Here is an 18,142-nt window from a genome sequence, read left to right on the forward strand (position 1 = left end):
TCTCATCACTCACCAGGGACTTCAGCGTCGAATTTTTCTGTATTTTTTCTCGCATTTACTTTTCTTGCTTTGCTTTTGCTTCCTTTTCTTTTCCTCGACCTGGTGGGTTTTCTCATGGTGAGTAGCGTCAACCCCATACCCAAGCAATTCAGAAATACAGCTAAAATTTTTCGGCATCAGAAATTTTCTTGACAGGGCCATTGCAAAGAACAGAAGTCAGGACTTTCGGCTTTTGTAATGGGGTCAGGTGGGGTTCTTAGAAAAGTTAAGGCTTGAAAGCGGATTTTCAAAAGTGGTTTAAATGATTTGAGATCGTATTATTATATCAACCCTTTTTTAAGGTTAAATCATAACTTGCCCCAGTTTATTCTCAATTGAGGCTCTTTTTTTCTCTCATTTTTCTCTTTTCTCTTTTTTCCTTCGGCCTTCTATCATTCCTTTGAAATTTTTCAAAAATTTGCCCCAATCTATTTTTGAACTGAGGTTCTCTTTTCTCTTTTTCTTTTGATTTTGTTGTATTATCACTCTTCACTTCTTGAAACTTTTCCCTTTTCTACTCAAACTTGCCCCAGTGTGGGGTTTACGATTCTCAGGGGTTGCCAAACGAAATAATTTATTCTGAAGGCTCAAAAGGGATAACTAGGGATAGAATGTCTGATTGGAAAAGAAAAGGGCCTGACTTTTATTCCGTTCCTTACATTAACTCTGAAAGGAAACTTTCATTAATGGGAAGTTCTTACTTGTATCTGAATTAACTGACTGAGGAAGACCCTTATTCATCCATATCTGTGAAACATAGGTGATCCGCCGTATTTTTCTTTTCCCTTTCTTCTTCTTTTCTTTTCTTCTCTTTTTTCATAATTGAAGCCCAGGTAGAATCAAATTTCCCCAATTCGCGGTTCACTTTTTAGCATTTTTGCTTTTTCCCCTTTTCTTCTTCTTTTTTTGTTTTTTTTTTAATTTAGCATTTTTCTTGCAAAATTCCCCAATCTCCTTCCTCAATGTGGGGTGCGATCATAAGTGCATTCGAAAAGAACCACCGATTTTAGCTCAAATGAGGATGCAAGGGGTAAATGGTGTTTAGGTTGTAGAAACGATGGCCAAAGTATCATTCTTACACCTCATGACAACCAAAGTAACGAAATGGTCATTGAGAATCCATTCCCCTTTTAATATTTGAAAATTTTCCAATGTAGGGTAGTGATCATCAAGGCTCTTATTTGAAACGAAATTATTCTTTTCAGGCTCAAGTGGGGGAGCAAATGATAATAATCTGTATAGATAGAGAGATGAACACTTGAAGTATCATTCCAAATTTTCAAAACAAACAAGAATAATGTACATTTTTGCTTTCACTTAGATGTAAATTGAATATAATTAGACACAGTGGACATTTCTCAAGCAAAGATCGCCCCAATTTGCAATTTATCAATCAATGTGACTGATTTTATTTTGGGGTTAAATAGAGGTGGGCAAAAATAGGAATTGTACAGTGAATGAGAAAAAGGTATCTCATTGGGTCTTATTGTATGGATTTTAGAAAGCATACACTTGTGAATTTTCAGGTTAGAGGTTGAAAAAATCTCAATTCGGTCTTATTTCTTCAAATTCATCATGAAATCCCTCAAATAGCCAAGAAAGAATGAAATATACATTATTATATACAAATCAACAATTGTATAAATAAAAAACTTTATTGCTGAAAATGTTTGAAACAAAATTTCTACAAATGAGAAGAGAAAAACTTCTAAAGAGCTCCACATATACACACTTGTTTGCCTCCTTTTCGGAACAGACTTTTTCTTTTCTTTGACAAATAATGATGAAGACTCTTAGAGGCTTTAGCCTAGCGCTTCCAAATAGATCCTTCATGTTTTCATTGCAAGGTCTGCCCAAGGATCAAATAATACTTGTAATTTTCACACTTTATTAGATCAGAATTGTTATCAGATATAGAAATATATTCTTTACCTTATTGAAGCATTTTTATGAATGCAGGGGAGGGGGAAAAACAAAAGAAAAATACCCTGAGTTAGTAAGCAAGACTATAAAATCGATATGCATGTCCTATGGGGGAACCCTTTTATGCCAAGGGTAGGCCTAGCATGAAAATGCAATCCTCTAGGGTAGGCACCATACAATACCTGATGGATCTGATCAACTTATTTGAGTGAAAAAATAATTTGAAATATTTGGTCAATTGAAGTGACGAGAGACATTTGTCACAATGAGGACAACGTCCGAATGGATCGATCACTTCGATCAAGACTAGAAGTTGGAAAAACGTACCGGTTTGACCTTGACGAACTTCCTATCAGAGAGATTGAAATTCGTTGACAAATTTTCTCATGAAGCATGGGTCAAAACCCCAACCGATCAAATGGTTGGATACAATGGATGGTTTTCTCAAAATCGACTAGGTTTCCCAATTTGAAATTTGACATTGAAACCCTAATTGGTCAAATGGATTTGAATGAAACTGACAATTTATTCAAAATCGAACGGATTACCCAAAAAAAGTAAACGGATCAAATGAATCGAATGAAATTGAAAATGTATTCAAAATTGACTGGGTCACCCTAAAAGGGGTAAACTGGTCAAATGAATTTAATGAAATTGATGATTTATTCAAAAATCGACTATATTGTCTTAAAATGAATGAATTGGCAAAATGGATCGATTGAATTGTCCAGCCATTGGTGATTTCAAAATTATTGAGATGCATTAGTCTATGAGCCTCCTAAAATCAAGATTTGGCCTTTATATTTATCGTCTCAACAATGAGGAATCATTTGTGAATTTCTTCAAATTAATGTCCTTTATGCAAGGAAATTTTTACCAATTTTGCTTAAAATGGCCAAAAGATGATTGTTAAATGCCCATATTCTAATGTGCAAAAATCGCTTTGCCGTCTTTGAAAAGATTGGATCCTACCTTACCTCGTGCACTACCCCTTTGGATGGTACAGGAAATATAAACGTGCAAGTCTCATTGGATTATATATCCGAGACACAAGGTGGCTTATTCCTAACACGGGATCCCCTAAATGGCATTCCCTTCTAGGGTTTATGCATGATGTCATTTTATCAAAGCGAATAAATATGCAGTACACAAAGAAAACGTGACCTAAAGGAACCCACTTTTTGTATGTCGGGGTGAGCCTAAAATGAAATGTATTCATGTTACAAGTGCGAAGCATTGAATTTAAACGTGTCACATCAAACGGGGTAGGCTCCTAGAGAGTACCATGCCAGGACTCTTATTTCCTAGGATTTATGAATGCAAGTGGAGACAAAACCAAAGAGAGTTAGTTTAATCAGGTATAACACATAACACATTGTAGCAAAGAAATATAAAGAGATAAAAGGAAAAGAGGGGTTGGATCCCTCTCCTCGTGGATAGTGTCTGTAATAAGGTGAGGCAGACTCTACACTAGGTAAACTATCATGGATGCATGAGGTATTGGCTCACTAATGCATCTAGACTCGATAGGCTTTAGGTCCCCGAGCCTTCAGACTTGGAAACCAAGGGTCATCAATCCCAAGGTTCCTTGTCGGTGGCTCGAGCGATTCCCCAGACATTGCTGCGCACACGTCGTGTCACGGCTACATGTCTGAGTGAATCTATCAAAAATCCCCGACCTTCGACTAAAAGCTAAAGGCTATTAACCCAAAGCTTAAAGCGGAAGATTGAGTGACCTCGGATCATGCTACGCACACGTCGTGTCGCGATCACACTTCCAAGTGGGTCGCCTAATCCTAATAGGGTGGAGTGGCGTGACAAGCCACTAAAAGAAAAATAAATGAGGGGTACAAAATTAAAACGTATGCACGTATGCGAGTGCTCGTTTAGAGGGGAGGGATCAAGAACCAATGCGAGACTCTAGGGTAATATCCCCCACCCAAATGCAATTCAAAACGCGGAATCTCATACATAAACCATCCATCCATCAAAACAATCGTACGCCAAATGGGTGAGTGAGCGAGTTGATAGCGGCGAAATGCAAAAATCCTAAAAAAAGGAAAAAATGCAACCCTAAACATCCAAATGCGATATATGAAGAGGTTAAAAAAAGAAAAAGATTGACTAAATCAAAATTGCTCGAACTCTCTAAGTCCCCAGTGGAGTCGCCAGCTGTCGCGCCCCATTTTTTATAAGAAAAATAAATGAATAAATTAGGTTTTTAGAATAATGGGCCTAATGGGACATAGAAAATGCGACGATTTGACCCAAAATAAATTTAAAAAGGGTTTTGAAATAAAAATCGGAGTCGCCACTTGGTATTGAGTTAAGGTGTACCAAGTCACCTAAAATGAATTTTTTGAAAAAATAGAAAACCCTTTTTAAACGACTCCTAGTCTACGAAAATCAAAGGAAAGGTTCGGGAGTCACATTTGACGAAGGGGAAGGCAAGGAAAAAAATCCAAGGCACCCCTTCGACCTAGCCAAGGCTAGTTGCGTGATTTAGTCAAAGATTTTTCTTGTTTTAACCAAAGAATTTATCACATTTGGATGTACTATATGAATGCAAACCCTAGACCTAGGAGGGTATCTGGGGGGTCAAAATTTCTCTTCAAAGCTCAATTGGTGCCAATCACATTAATTGTGATGCCCAATGTGGACTCTTTGGAGAGGTCACGAATAATGTCAAAATATGGGATTCTAAAAAAAGGCAAGGGGAAAAAATAAAAATAAAAATAATAATAATTATACAAATATACGTGACCTAAAGAAATGCATCATGTCGGGTACGGGGGACTAATGTTAGTGACCCAATTTTCCCTTTAACAGAGGGAATACGAGCGTGCTAAGGCCAGAGGGCCAAACTCGTCCATATCCCATACTCAAGGGGTAATCTCTAGTCTAATCAGGAAAAATGCACTAATCTACCCGCTAATTTCCTAAATGAGATGCAAATCTAAATGTTATATATACATAGGGGTAAGGGATATTTTATTAGAGGAAATATTATGTGAAAATGATAAAGATCCTAAAAATGAAAAAATATGGGTAAAGTGTAATGTAATCATACAAACATGATCTAGCGAGGGAGGTCCCTAAGGGTCTAGCGTTGGACTAGCCCTTAACTAACGTTCTCTCACAAGCATTGGACTTGTAAGAGCTCGAAGGGAAAACCATGACTAGCATTGGACTAGCCACGGTAACGTACATTCCATCCACATAATCAGATAAAATATTAAAAGCAAATAGGCATACAAAAGCACATAGTTTCACATAGCACGTATCTCATAAGCATGCTTATCTAGATGCAAAAACCTAAGGAAAGCGATTAAACACATAGGCATATAGGCACACGCAAACACATAGCACACAAGCCCTATCTATTACACTTGGGGAGGTCCTACTACAATCTAAGGGGGAAAAGAAATAAATAAATAAAATAATAACCTAACTATTAAAACCTTGGCATTAAATTGCCTTTCAAATAATCAAATTGAACTAAAATAAATATGCAAAGCCAATAAATAAATAAATAAATAAATGAATAAATAAAACATTCAAGAGGCATACAATCAAACATGTAAAGTCACATAGGGCACGTAGAGTCAAATAAAGTAAGAATAAGGGATAGAGTGTACCTCCCTTGAGTTGATGCTCTAATGGGGTGAAATTACTTATTTACCCTCCAAAATAAAAGAAAAAGGTCAAGGCATCACTTTAATTAACAAATAACCACAAAAGATAAAAATGAACATGAAATTGAATCAATTAAATCATGTAAACAACCCACATTTAGGAAGTTAGAAGAAGAAGGGACTTAATTGCAACAAATTAACAAAATTTAGGGGCTAAAATTAAAGAAAAAAGAAGTCTAGGGACCTATTTGCAATTATATTAAGCACCCAATTGAAAGAGAACTAAAAGTTTTTAGGGTCATAGCATAATTAAGAAAAGTCTGAGGATTGATTTGCAAAATCGTTTTCTGGTTTCTTAATGGACCAAGCCATTGGGCCATTTCCTTTATTTGTTTGGGCCAAAGCTTCCCAGCCCAATGGAAATCCAAAACAAAAGGGAATGGGCCATTTTATTACATTGACTCAAAGAATAATCCAACAAACTGATGGGCTTCAACCCTTCAGCCAATGTTTTGAAAACCGGACCGGATCGGCCGGTTCGACCGGTTGAACCGCGAACCGGCCATGGCACCGGTCCAGTTCAATAACATTGTTGACTTTGCTAGAAAACAAGTCAAAGACCGGTTGAACCGTGAAAACCGCCGAACCGGATTGAACCGGCGATTTTCCGGTTTTCAGCTTTCCCTCTTTTTTTTTTTTTTTTTTTTTAAGTTTTGCAAAATGCAACTATCAAGATTCAAACCCAAGACCTTTGTAATAAAAGACTAATGTATTAACCGTTGCACCATCACATCTTATTAGTTTTTTTTGATAACTTATTTATATAAAGCAAACACTCATATTTCTTTTTTCCATTTTTCTTACAAAATCTCATCCCCTCATGGCTCTTTCTTTTTAATTTTCAACTCTCTCTCTCTCTCTCTCTATCCTCTTTTCTTTTGTCACTCCCTTTTTAATCAAACCTCTTTATTTTTAATTTATTGATGTTTTCTTCCATCTTTTAATTTTGTTTTTGTCCATTAAATTGAAAAAAGTTAAAAAAGAATTTTTTTTAACCCAAATTATTTAATGCCACAACCACTCACTTTTATCTTATTTTTTGTTTCTTATCAAGTTTACATTTCTATTTTCGATTTTCTTGACTTCCTTCGAACTCCAAATTTTCTTTTTTAAATTGCAATCTCTAAATAACAAAACGTAAATTAAAATTTAAGTTCATAATATCTAAATTCTCAGAGACATGAATTTTGTATAATTTCAAAATATTGTGATATTTTGGGGTTGGATTTAGATATAATTGAAATTGAGATGAATTTATTTGTTTTAACTTATAATTTAAAAAATTTATTTTTAAAAATCCAAGTTATTAAAAAATAGTAAACTTTTCATCATATAAAATATTAAATTAGTCCATTACATGTCTTATTTTGTACATATATATATTTATATAAATTATTTTTTAAAAAATTCATTGAACCGAGGTTGAACCGGTCCGACCGGTTGAACCTCGACCCTTTCACTTCACCGGTTCAATTAACGGTCCGGTTTTTAAAACATTGCCTTCAGCCCAGGACAAACCCAAATAAAAAAAACCTAACCCAAATCCAAGTAACCCAAATAAATAGCCAAATCCAATTCCCCTTCTATTTTACCAAAACCCAACAAACTAATGGGTGAACTAAATATGTTAAAGCCTAATTTTATTCCAAAATCCAGAATTAATGAACTAAAGAAAACACACGTAAAACATAAAAAAAAATTTAAGCTTGAAAGAGGTAAAAACGATTTATTTGCAGAAGGTTTTGGGCCTTAGTGCAACAAAGAGGGACTTGGGGGGCCAAAGTGCAATTTTTAGAAATTATCATGCAAACTTCCTGCAAATTCTACGAGAAAGCTTTCTGCAACAAAATTTTGCAGCTCATGAAGCTTCCCTCAATCGTTTCTGCTACCAGAATTGCAACTTCAACTCACACAAAATTCATACCCACACTCATTACCTATCCACAAATCATTGTTTTTAACAAAACCAAACATGAATTTTCAACTTTGATGATCCCCTCGGATAAAACCCGAGCCAAGAAAACAAGGACAAAACATGAAAATGCAGCAAAAAGAAACTTCATCATCTGCTTGCAACGACCAACCAAAACATGCAACAGAAAACATTCCACTCTTTGACCAAACGTTGAACTCTTCATAAGGGAACCAGAAAAGCAAGCTATGTTTATAAATCAATAAACTCGAAATGAAGCTAATAGCACTTTGAAAGTGCAGATTTTTGCAACATGGTAAAAGACTTGCGAAATCTGCCTTAGGCCACTTTGCAAGTCAGATCTTCATAGCTTATAGTAATTTTATACCAGTATCCTAATTACACAACAAGAAAATCAAGTATTTGGAGTAACTATGAATTTCAGCAACCCAAGATGACTAACGAATCATGCGGCAGCTTCCTCTCTACCATTTCAGCATGCATGGGACAGAATTTATAAGCCCCAATGGAGCATGTAGACACACCAACTAATGCCCCAAGACTCAAACCGAGTCACTTAAACAAAATCATAATACAAAACCAGAGTTCCAGTAGCTGCTTTTCCCCAAAAAAAATCCATGGCCAAAACAATTTACTCCTCTAAAAATTAGAAACAAACATTGACTTAAGTACCAAAACTGATGAATTAGGCTTCTGGAAAAGATCATACATAACAGAGGTGACACAAGACAATCTTATTGACATCCGAAAACAATACGTCAGCAAACCAAAGGGGAAAACAAAGGAACTGCTGCAACAAGCCTAACTCACTGACTTGTCCGATTTCTTTCGAACGTAAAAAAATGCAACAAAACCATCTTTCAACAAAGAATTTTCGGCTAGACATTTCATCGAACAGATTGGGGGCATTAAAAGTTTCATCAGATTTTTGCTCAAATTGAAGTCAATCAGCCCCAAAATTGTTCAACAAACAAGAGATTTTATTCCAATTTACACAGAAAGCGTATATGTATCAAAATCCATGAACAATCAGCATAAAAAATTGAGATAACAACTTCAGGGAAAACATGCTTTGGCCGATAACTGAAGTGTAAAGGAAGAGGTTATCTTACATGGGCTTCTCACGGTGACAATTCACGGGCTGCAGCGGCGGATTCCGGCGAAGTAGTGGCAGTGTGACAGCCCCACCTCCCCCTAAGGCGTACCAAAGGGTTCGGCGGACCGCCTGCCCAACTCTCGCCAGGACTCACTCACTCGTATCTTATGCATACATCCTTAGACAAGAAATAACATCGCAATTCAAACTTATAATATACATCGAAACTCAAATCCAGATACAAAGCTTCTACATACCAAAATACTTCAAAGTGTTTACAATTCGAGTACAATCAACCCTGGTCGGGTACTAGCACAAGTACAAATTCAAAATTCAAAACAACTAGACTACGCTAGTCGGTACATGTCTCACGCCTCGCTCGTACCCCCTATAAGGAAAACAAATGGAGTGGAATGAGCTAAAAGCCCAGTGAGGTTCCAAATAGCAAGTTGACCATTATTTAAAAGTACACGTATCAACGTAGCAAAAGATAGCGAGCATAACAAGTTCATAAAAGTGAACACTAACACTTCAAGTAGCAAATTTCCAAATGAGCGAGTGTAAAGTGCTTTTGGTTTTTAAAAGAAACAATAATCCAATAGGCAATAATCATTTCCAAGTATAAGGATACGGATGGCTCTCAGGAGCCAAGTTCCCATTGCTTCACCAGAGCTTGATCAAATATTAGTTGACACTCCGTCAACTTTCAAGTAAAGTAACCAATCCAGTAGATCACCACTTAACTCCAATCTCCGTCCACCAACCAAACCCCTTACCGGGCCCGAACTCCAAGATAAACACTGGTGGTAATACTCGAGTATACCGATTAGTCGAGGAGATTACACTCCACTCGACAACACTAGATACCCATGGTTCATTATCTAATCGACCAGGCCCTTGCCGGCTCGACTCGATTAACTAGCCAATGGGGTTTGGGTCCCCAAAAAGTCGATGAGATAACACTCCAATCGACTGAATCAAGATAAAAGTACGGAGACGGGAATGAGAGGTACCTCCCACTCAGATCGAGTGTGGTACATACTGCCACTCAGTACTTACAAGTCACGTACAAGTATCTCAAATCAATTGCAACAATAAACAAGTACATATCACATTAGGGCAAGTGCGATAAAGTGCACCCTTGCTCGATCATACCAATCACATATCATTCGACCATATTGGTCAAATATTAAAACTAGTGTCCAGTTCAATCAGGTATTTGGAAGCACTCACCAAAGGTCTAGTGCCTCTCAAAAGTCACATTCAGGTCCAACTCCTTGGTTGGAGTCCAAATCTGCGATAAAATATCATTTATGCATGTAAAACTCTCTAAAGTTCGAAACATAGGAGTTTCGCTTCAAGAAAATCAAGTAAATGCAAATCGTTTAAGTGGTATTCACGATACTTATCAAATGCCGAACAATTCATGCTCGCTCTTAAACCTTTGTAACTTTGAAGCAATTATACTTTGAAATACCATTTGAGTCGAAGAAATGGAGAAAACGTATTTCTATTAGTCGTAATTTTCATTTTTCCAAGGGTACAAGTTTCGGCCGAATTCTAACTCATATACCTCGATAAAAGAAGACGCAAATATTCTAGATGGTTCACGTGGTATTCGCTCTCAAGCCTTACTCGAGTCGCAAGTATATCTACCTAGTCCTCGAGTGCAAATTTGGGCAGCATGCCCTTGGTATTTACCTATTTTCCAGCCATTTATGGCTTCATTCTTTTTCTCAATCAGCCCCAAAACACATATAAATAATCTCATCACAATAGTCGTTCAATAGGCTAAAAGTCATCCAAATACAAGGCAATTCTAGCAAGTAAGCTTCACTTGGAAATTCGAAAAGAGTGGCTAAAAGCTAAGTACAAGTCTTGACCGTTTTAATTAAGATAACTTGTTAAAAGAGTAAAACTTTGAGGAAATAAGAGATACATTAGCGAGAGAAGTTCAATAGGGGTACATTTGAAGTCAAGGAAGTGGAAAAATCAAGGTAAGAGGTTGGAAGTAGGCCGTCCGAGGTTTTAAAGTCAAGAAGCCTGTTTCTCTGCTTTAGGAATCTACCGAGATGAATAGTAACAGTAAACTTTAAAAATTCGCAACTCGAGTTCCACAAGTCAAAAAATTATGAAAGTTATACCGTTGTAAAATAGATTTTTAGTACTACCACATCCCAGAAGACACTTTTTAGAGATTAAAATCACAAATAGGCCAAATATTCGATCCAAGTCAAAAATTCATTTTCCTGAAGAAACAGGACATTCAAGCAGGGCAGCCTACTTTGAGGAGTCACGGACAGCAGTACACATGGTAGAAAAATATGAAAGTTTTACAGAACAAAGGTCCATGAGTCTAGTTTCAAATTCCACTGACGGCACCTCAATCGGATTTTTCTACACCAAGATATAAGCATTTTACTGAAACTGGTCAGTGAAATCCGAAAATCTGGAAACTCAATTTCACTTGTGAAAAACTCTTTTTTCTCTTTTAAAACCACAAGACTTTTATTCCAACCACCCATACATTAAGTATGACATTCATACCAGCAATTGTAACATAATTTAAGCATCAAATTTCAACAAAAACCAAAGATATACGTATATGCCAAGTTGAAAGTTTTGTAAGATGTGTAGACTAAGATTAAATCATTTTCTATTCAATAGTCATGGATTCTAAGTTGTTTGTAGTTTGGGTTTTGTTCCACTACACCAATGAATAGCAACCAGACTAAGCCAACCATCATGCAGCTTAACTGCACCAATGAATAGCAATCTAAAGTTTAAATACCCACTTCCGCAAAACATTGACATGTTTTATAAAAGGAGAAAATTTGAACTTCACTACCATTATTCTTATACGGAACCTGGTCATATATCTAAAATGGAAATTAATCATATACTGTGTCCTTGAAGAGCACTACCTAAGGAACCAAGAGACATAGATATTGGCACCCAGATCCGTAGTATATTGGTTTTCACAGCAGCTCTCTCTTTGAAGCATCTGACACGATTTCTATTTCAGAAACTCACCATTGTTATCTAAAAATAAAGCCAAGAGTGCAGCATAGCAACTAGAACAACTTATATACGACTTTCACAGCTAGTAATCCTATATAACCTGAAGTAGATATATTTCATACTTCTGCTAACACGAGTCTTCAAGGAAATTCCAGTTACAAGCGTTAAAATTCTAGCTCCTTAGCCTCGGTCATCTCAGAAATTTTCCAGCACCCAATCAGCCTTTAATCTAAATTTTCTTCAGCAAGGTTCATTCTTAGCTAAAGTCTAACATTCATGTCCATATACGTGAACTAGAGAGTGTATATCAGTCATGCACATAAGAAACAATCAGAAAATCTCAGCTTAGCTCAACAATATCACATAACAGCTTCTATTGAGCATTTCCAGCACTTGGTCAGTATTTTAATCTTTATTTCTTCAGCCAAACCTCTTATAAACTTAAGGTAAATGTATAACATATGTTTCCTATCATTGGTTTTCCAGAAATTTCCAGCAATAAATCCAGTCTTTACAACCAATTTCTACTTCAATCCAACCTCAAGGAAATATACATCAAAAGCCCTCTAAAGTATGTGAAAGAAATTAAAGTTCCAAGTCATGTTACCTTTAAAACAAGCTAGAAGTTAACTCCCCTGTTTTGGTCCTTCTACTCGATCAAACAAGCTGGAAATGGAAACAAGACTCAAGCTTCCTTTCAGTTTTCTCTCGCTGGTTGCTCTTGGCTGAAGTGGAAACAAAACAAGGGAAATTTCTTTGTTTTCCCCAAATTTTCTCTCGGCTGGAAGGTGGGTGCAAGCCACAACCTTTTCCTCTCAACTCTCTCTACTCTCTCTCGGCTAAGGTGGGACAAAACAAGTGAGCAGTCTTGTTTGTCTTTGTTTTTCTTTCTCTCGGTGGTTGAGCTAAAGAAAAGAAACAAGAGGAAGTAAATTTGGCTTAGTCAACTTGCATGCTACTTGGTCAAAAATGGAGGCAATGGAGAAATATGTCTCTCTCGGTTGGGCAATTGGAGTAAGACAAGGAAAAACAATCCGGCAGCTTTCCCTTAAATTTGTTTTTTCCTACTCTGTTGCTTAGTCAAAATTTTCGGCCAAGAGAAGAAGATTATGGCTGATATTTCCACTCCATGGTCGGCCAAGAGGTAAGAAAAGGAATGAAATGTCTTGGTCCATTTTGCTTCCAAGGTGAAGACTAAAACTAGTCTTGATCAAAGTCAAAAATCCAATAATTCTAAAAGTAATTAGCCAAGATTAACCCTTCATTTCCACTCAAATAGAGTTTGCACAACCAAATAAGTTTGACTACTTCAATTAAACCCTTGCAAATGTTTTCAAAATTATTGGACCGAAACAAGAAGGTATAAAATCATATATAAATCATTTTCCAATTACTAAGAAATATAATTCATTCAAGGTAGAGAATTTCAAAACAAATACGTTTCGAAAACACCTTGCAGTACAATAACCCCTTTTGTACAAATCTCCCTCTAGTTCACAAAATTTATCGCACCTACCTCGCTAGTTGGACGAGTTGGTATATCACCCCAAGAAAACCAACATGCAATAAATTGAATGAGGCAATAGGAGTAAAATCACGATTCAACCGTTAGATTAACCAAAGATTCAAGGCAATTAGATTAGAATACAAATATATATATATATATATATAATTTTTGAGAATATCAATATAAATATAATTTTCGGGTTCTCACAGGCAGCTTCAGTTTTCCTCCGCCACTTTCTTTTGCTCCATTTTCCTTCTCAGACGCAACACTTCTGTTTTCGTCTCGTCCGCACTGCCCCCTTTTGGTCTCGTTTCCTTCTTCCCGTAGCTCTCTAGCTCTCTCCCAACTTTCAGACCAGAAACCTCCTGCGTCTTTTGCCCCCCCTGGTTACCTTTTTCTTCAGCCGTAGCTACCCTTTTTGGTTCCTTTTCCTCCTTTTCAGACCAAGCTCCCTGTTTCCTTGTCCCTTCTTTTGTTTAATTCTGCCTGAATTCCCCCTCTGTTTTTTCTTGTTTTTCTATTTTTCTTTGCTGCCTTTCCTTTTTCCCTCCGCCAAAACTCTCCCCCTCTATCAACTCCGCCGCCTCCCCTGTTTTTCTTTTCATCCCCTTACCCTCTGTTTTTTTTTTCTCAAAAACCTCCGTAGCTTTCTTTTGTCGCCCCCCCTCTGTTTCTTTCTTTTCTTCTATTTTTTTTTAGCCTCTGATGAAGCACTCCTCTTTTTTCCTCCCAACTGAAGCCCCCCGAAGCTATTTTTCTTTCTTCCTCCCCTCCTGAACGTAGCTCCCTATCTTTCCTTCCGTCCCTCCCCCCTTTTCCAACCCTAGCCGTCACATCCTTCCTCCCTTCTTTTTGTTTTCTATATCTTTTAATCTTAGGCCCCCAAGTGTCTAACATCTAATCCCTTAAGTGCTTAGTTGTCCAATATATAAAAGGGACACTTGTCCTAATGCATGCCTCTCCACTTGTTATTTTCACTCTTTTCCTTTTTTTTGTTCCTTTTTCTTTTTTCTTCTTTTTACTTTTTTTCAAAAATTTAGTGCTAAAAAACTCTTAATTCAATTAAAATAAGACAAGAGACACGAATCAAAACAAAAAATAAAATAAAATAACATAAAACCCTAAAATCGAAACAAATTAAATTAATTAAATGAATAAAGTTTGAAATCAAAATTTGGTGTCTACACTCTCAATTTCTTAAAAACTAACCAATACTAGAAACTCACCTAAAAACTATATTTACTCATAAAATTTATCTAGAAACTTTTTGAATAAAGAAAATGCAGAAAACATGCCAGTAACCCGAATAAAACCTAGAAAATGGGAAAAATTATGGGTTCTCACACTCTCAAGAAGAAAAAGAAAGGAAACCTTCAACTCTCTTGCTCTCAATCTTGCTCAATCTCCCAATCCAACCGATTAAACTTGAAATTTCTCCATAAAAACCGTTAGTGAAGTAGTAGTGAGGTAGTTGGTGGAGTGGTTTGGAAAGAGAAGGTGCTAAGTTGGGTCTTTTCTTGAGTTTGCAAGGTAAGTGACTAAGGAACCTTTCTTTTGTTCTTGAAAATGTGCAATTAGTGACTTGTGTGAGTTAAGGAGGTGATTTGGTGGAGGTTTTCATAACTTTTGGTAGTGCTTGATGAATTTCTGATTTTATGCATAATTTTCCTGTTTTTATATGTTTAATGTTGGTTGGCCATGGATGATGGCTTGGTTTGGTTTAGAATGAACTTATGGAGTGTTACTTGTAGCTATTTGCCGAAAATTTCCGCTTTGTACGGAAAATTTCAGATTTAGGGGTTTGAATTGGGGCTTTTCTAGGATTGCTATAGAACTCTTGACTTGGCTTTATTTAAAGGGTATTGTGACCCTAATAAGTTGTATTGAGTAGCCTATGACTTGCAATGGTAATTGTGGTTGTGCTTGAGAAATATAAGTGATGGAAGGTAGGATGGAAATCTGAAATTTTGAGGGGACATGCTGTCCAAATGTTAGGTCCATATGATTTCTTGGAATTTGGGTTGCTAGAATGTTAGTTAGTGACCTTAGGGTTGTCCAAATCTTTAGCACCAAGTGTACCTTATATTACTTTCAAGTTATTACGACTTTACATTAGTAATGTGTGGTTTGGATTTGTGACTCGTAATCGAGTCTCATTGTGTTTTATTGAATGTTTTAGGACGTGCCGGAGACGCAAGGCGCTCGTTGGATAGAAATTTGTGATAACTCTCTTTGTTTGAGTGGTGAGTATACTACTCACATAATTGTTACTTCATGGCTTTGATATACATGGAATCTATGATTTGAATGCTTATGTATACTGTTAAGCCGGGTTGAGAAGAGGGTATACTTTATCACTCTCGCTCTCTATGGCTTATGTGACTGTTTACTGTATCAATTGAATGTCTTTTGAATATACTTGAACTGGTGTCGTTTGGACATGTATCCAATGGCTTTTACTGTTGACACTGAGCTCAACCCCATTGGCGGTCAATTGACTCGAGCCAGCAAGGGCATGGTCGAGGAGATTGATAAGCTGTGGGGACTGTTTCAATGGAATCATTGAGTATGAGACTCTTGATTCCGATATACTCGAGTATTACCATTGCAAACTGATTGGAGTTCGGGCCCGGTAGGGGTATGTGAGGTGGATGGAAATTGGAGAAAGTGGGGTCAACGGTATTGTTTCCTTTTAAGTGTTGACGGAGAGTCAACGGGGTAAGATCAAGTACGGCAAGTGTGGAAAAGGGCTCTTGAGAGCCGTCTGTATCCTTTCACTGTTATTAAAATGTGATGTTAGTTCGGCTTACTTGTTGAACGTATTTGGTATGAGCAACTTTTGGCCTACGTGAACTTTACTGATCTGCATGAGGGTACCTCATTGGGCGAAAAGCTCACTACGTTGCCTTTGTTTTCCTTACAGGGATATGATTACCTTTTGGAAACTGTGATTTTGAAGCTGAGTTGAGCCAGTTTCATATGCTTTTGTATAGCTCCTCGATGGTGGAAAACCTTATATGTATTTTGATTCAACATTGCCACATGGGATGTAAATTTACAACTAGATATGTATAAACGTGCGTAGTAATGTTCATGTGTTTATTTTGGGTTGTAAAGGTTCAATGTCAAGGTTTATATGATTTGTTGGTAATTGATTGGGTTTCGGACAGGTCCGGATTGTCTTGGGAAAATTTGGATCCGGGCAATTGGCTACTGCCTCCAATCCGGCCGGATTGTGACGTTGTGAGAGCCCAAAATTTTCTTATTTTCTAGGCATTTATTTTAGTCTTTTACGTATAATTTCCGTATCTTCTTTCTTATATGAATATTCTGGGATTTTTTATGAGTAAATATAGTTTTTAAATCATTTTTCTAGTATAAGTTAATTCATGAGATTTTAGAAGTGTACAGTGGATGTGGGATCCACTAGTGCGATAAGTGTGGTAAATGTGGTTCATTTGGAGAAGCTTTGTATACACGGATTATATTACATGGTGTTAGTTTATAAAGGTTAAGCAACCTCTCAAATGTTAAGCTAAAATAGCTCTCAAGCAACCTCTCAAATGTTAAGCTAACCGATGTGGGATTAGAATTGTGCCAAAAAGTTCAACAATTTTGGCTTGAAAAAGTCATCAATTGAGTCTTTGAATTCAACAGTATTAACATAAACGTTTTGAAGTGCAGAACTGAAGCCGGAGAACTTGAAGGTACTCAATCTTGCAAATACAAATTTTAACAAACTCTCAAACATTGAGGCTTTAACTTCTCTCAAAGCCTTATATTTGCACCGTATTGGTATTAATGATTCCTCCGTCCTTCAAGGTAATAAGATAGGCTATGAAAGGCTCGGTTGCTTGCATGAAGTTGTTATTTACTTTTCAAATGTTGAGCTAGAACGGATGAAATTTGAAAACCAACATTTCAATTTTTTTGCGTGTAACATATGATTTCATGGTTTCTGAATTGGCTATGTATTGACAATTCATACCTAGCATCACCTATTACTGTATGAAAAGATTACAATGAACTTGTTTTTTGGACAGGAATTTGCAGTTTGAAGAATCTCCATGAACTTGACCTGAGTCGGAATAATTTTTACGGGCCTATTCCTATGTGCTTCAGAAACTTGACGTCTCTTCGATTTCTTGATCTCTCCAGTAATATTCTCAGTGGAAACATACCTGCTGCTCTCATTACTCCTCTTGTACACGTTGAGTATCTATATCTCTCTGGCAACCTTTTTGGAGGTTCTTTTTCTTTCAGTTCTTTGGGCAACCATTCAAAGCTTCAGGGGTTCGAACTTGGACCTTTGAACAATGATTTACATGTCGACACTGAGGACCTTTCTCTCCCCCCACCATTTCAGCTAAAAGTTCTCTATTTATCTGGCTGCAACTTGAATAATCAGACTCGAAGAATCCCAAGTTTTTTGCTCTATCAGAAAGAAATAATTCTTCTTCATCTTTCTTCCCATAAGTTAGTCGGCCAGATTCCGACATGGCTTCTGCAAAATAATACAAACTTAGAACTTCTTGTTCTAAAGGATAACTCTTTTACGGGTCCATTTCTTGTAGATGATTCTCTGGGGATAAATCTAATTAGATTAGACATCTCAAACAATGACGTCAGTGGTCAAGTTCCTCAAAATATCGATTTATCTTTTCCATCTCTGCAGTGGTTGAATTTGTCAGGAAATTCATTTGAAGCCAATATTCCCTAGTCATTGGGAAACTTGACAAGTGCAGAATCAATTGATTTGTCCCATAATAAGTTTTCGGGGGAGGTGCCAGGTCAAATTGGAACTGGATGTTTAGCTCTTACAATATTGGTATTGTCTTATAATAATTTGCATTGCAATTTTCCTTCTGGGTCCACGAACTTAACAAGCCTAGAATTCCTTCACTTGGATAATAACCATTTTAGTGGGA

The 18,142-nt window shown here is 36.7% G+C and overlaps 1 protein-coding gene and 1 long non-coding RNA gene across 2 annotated transcripts; one reads left to right on the forward strand and one right to left on the reverse strand.

Annotated features, from left to right (window-relative positions):
- Positions 1-1,646: 1,646 nt before the first annotated feature.
- LOC140008862 (uncharacterized) lies at positions 1,647-12,765 on the reverse strand. The gene is made up of 3 exons (XR_011816152.1): positions 12,315-12,765; positions 1,972-9,074; positions 1,647-1,888 (listed from the first exon to the last, which is right to left on the reverse strand). It is a non-coding gene; the product is annotated as an uncharacterized lncRNA (long non-coding RNA).
- A 3,940-nt stretch (positions 12,766-16,705) lies between these two features.
- On the forward strand, positions 16,706-17,934 carry LOC113692450 (cuscuta receptor 1-like). Its single transcript, XM_072069823.1, has 3 exons — positions 16,706-16,724; positions 16,899-17,036; positions 17,258-17,934. The coding sequence occupies exons 1-3, from the start codon at positions 16,706-16,708 to the stop codon at positions 17,932-17,934; spliced, it is 834 nt and encodes a 277-aa protein (XP_071925924.1).
- The last annotated feature ends 208 nt before the right edge of the window (positions 17,935-18,142 follow it).

Source organism: Coffea arabica, chromosome 1e (assembly GCF_036785885.1).
Source record: "Coffea arabica cultivar ET-39 chromosome 1e, Coffea Arabica ET-39 HiFi, whole genome shotgun sequence".
Classification (NCBI taxonomy): domain Eukaryota; kingdom Viridiplantae; phylum Streptophyta; class Magnoliopsida; order Gentianales; family Rubiaceae; genus Coffea; species Coffea arabica.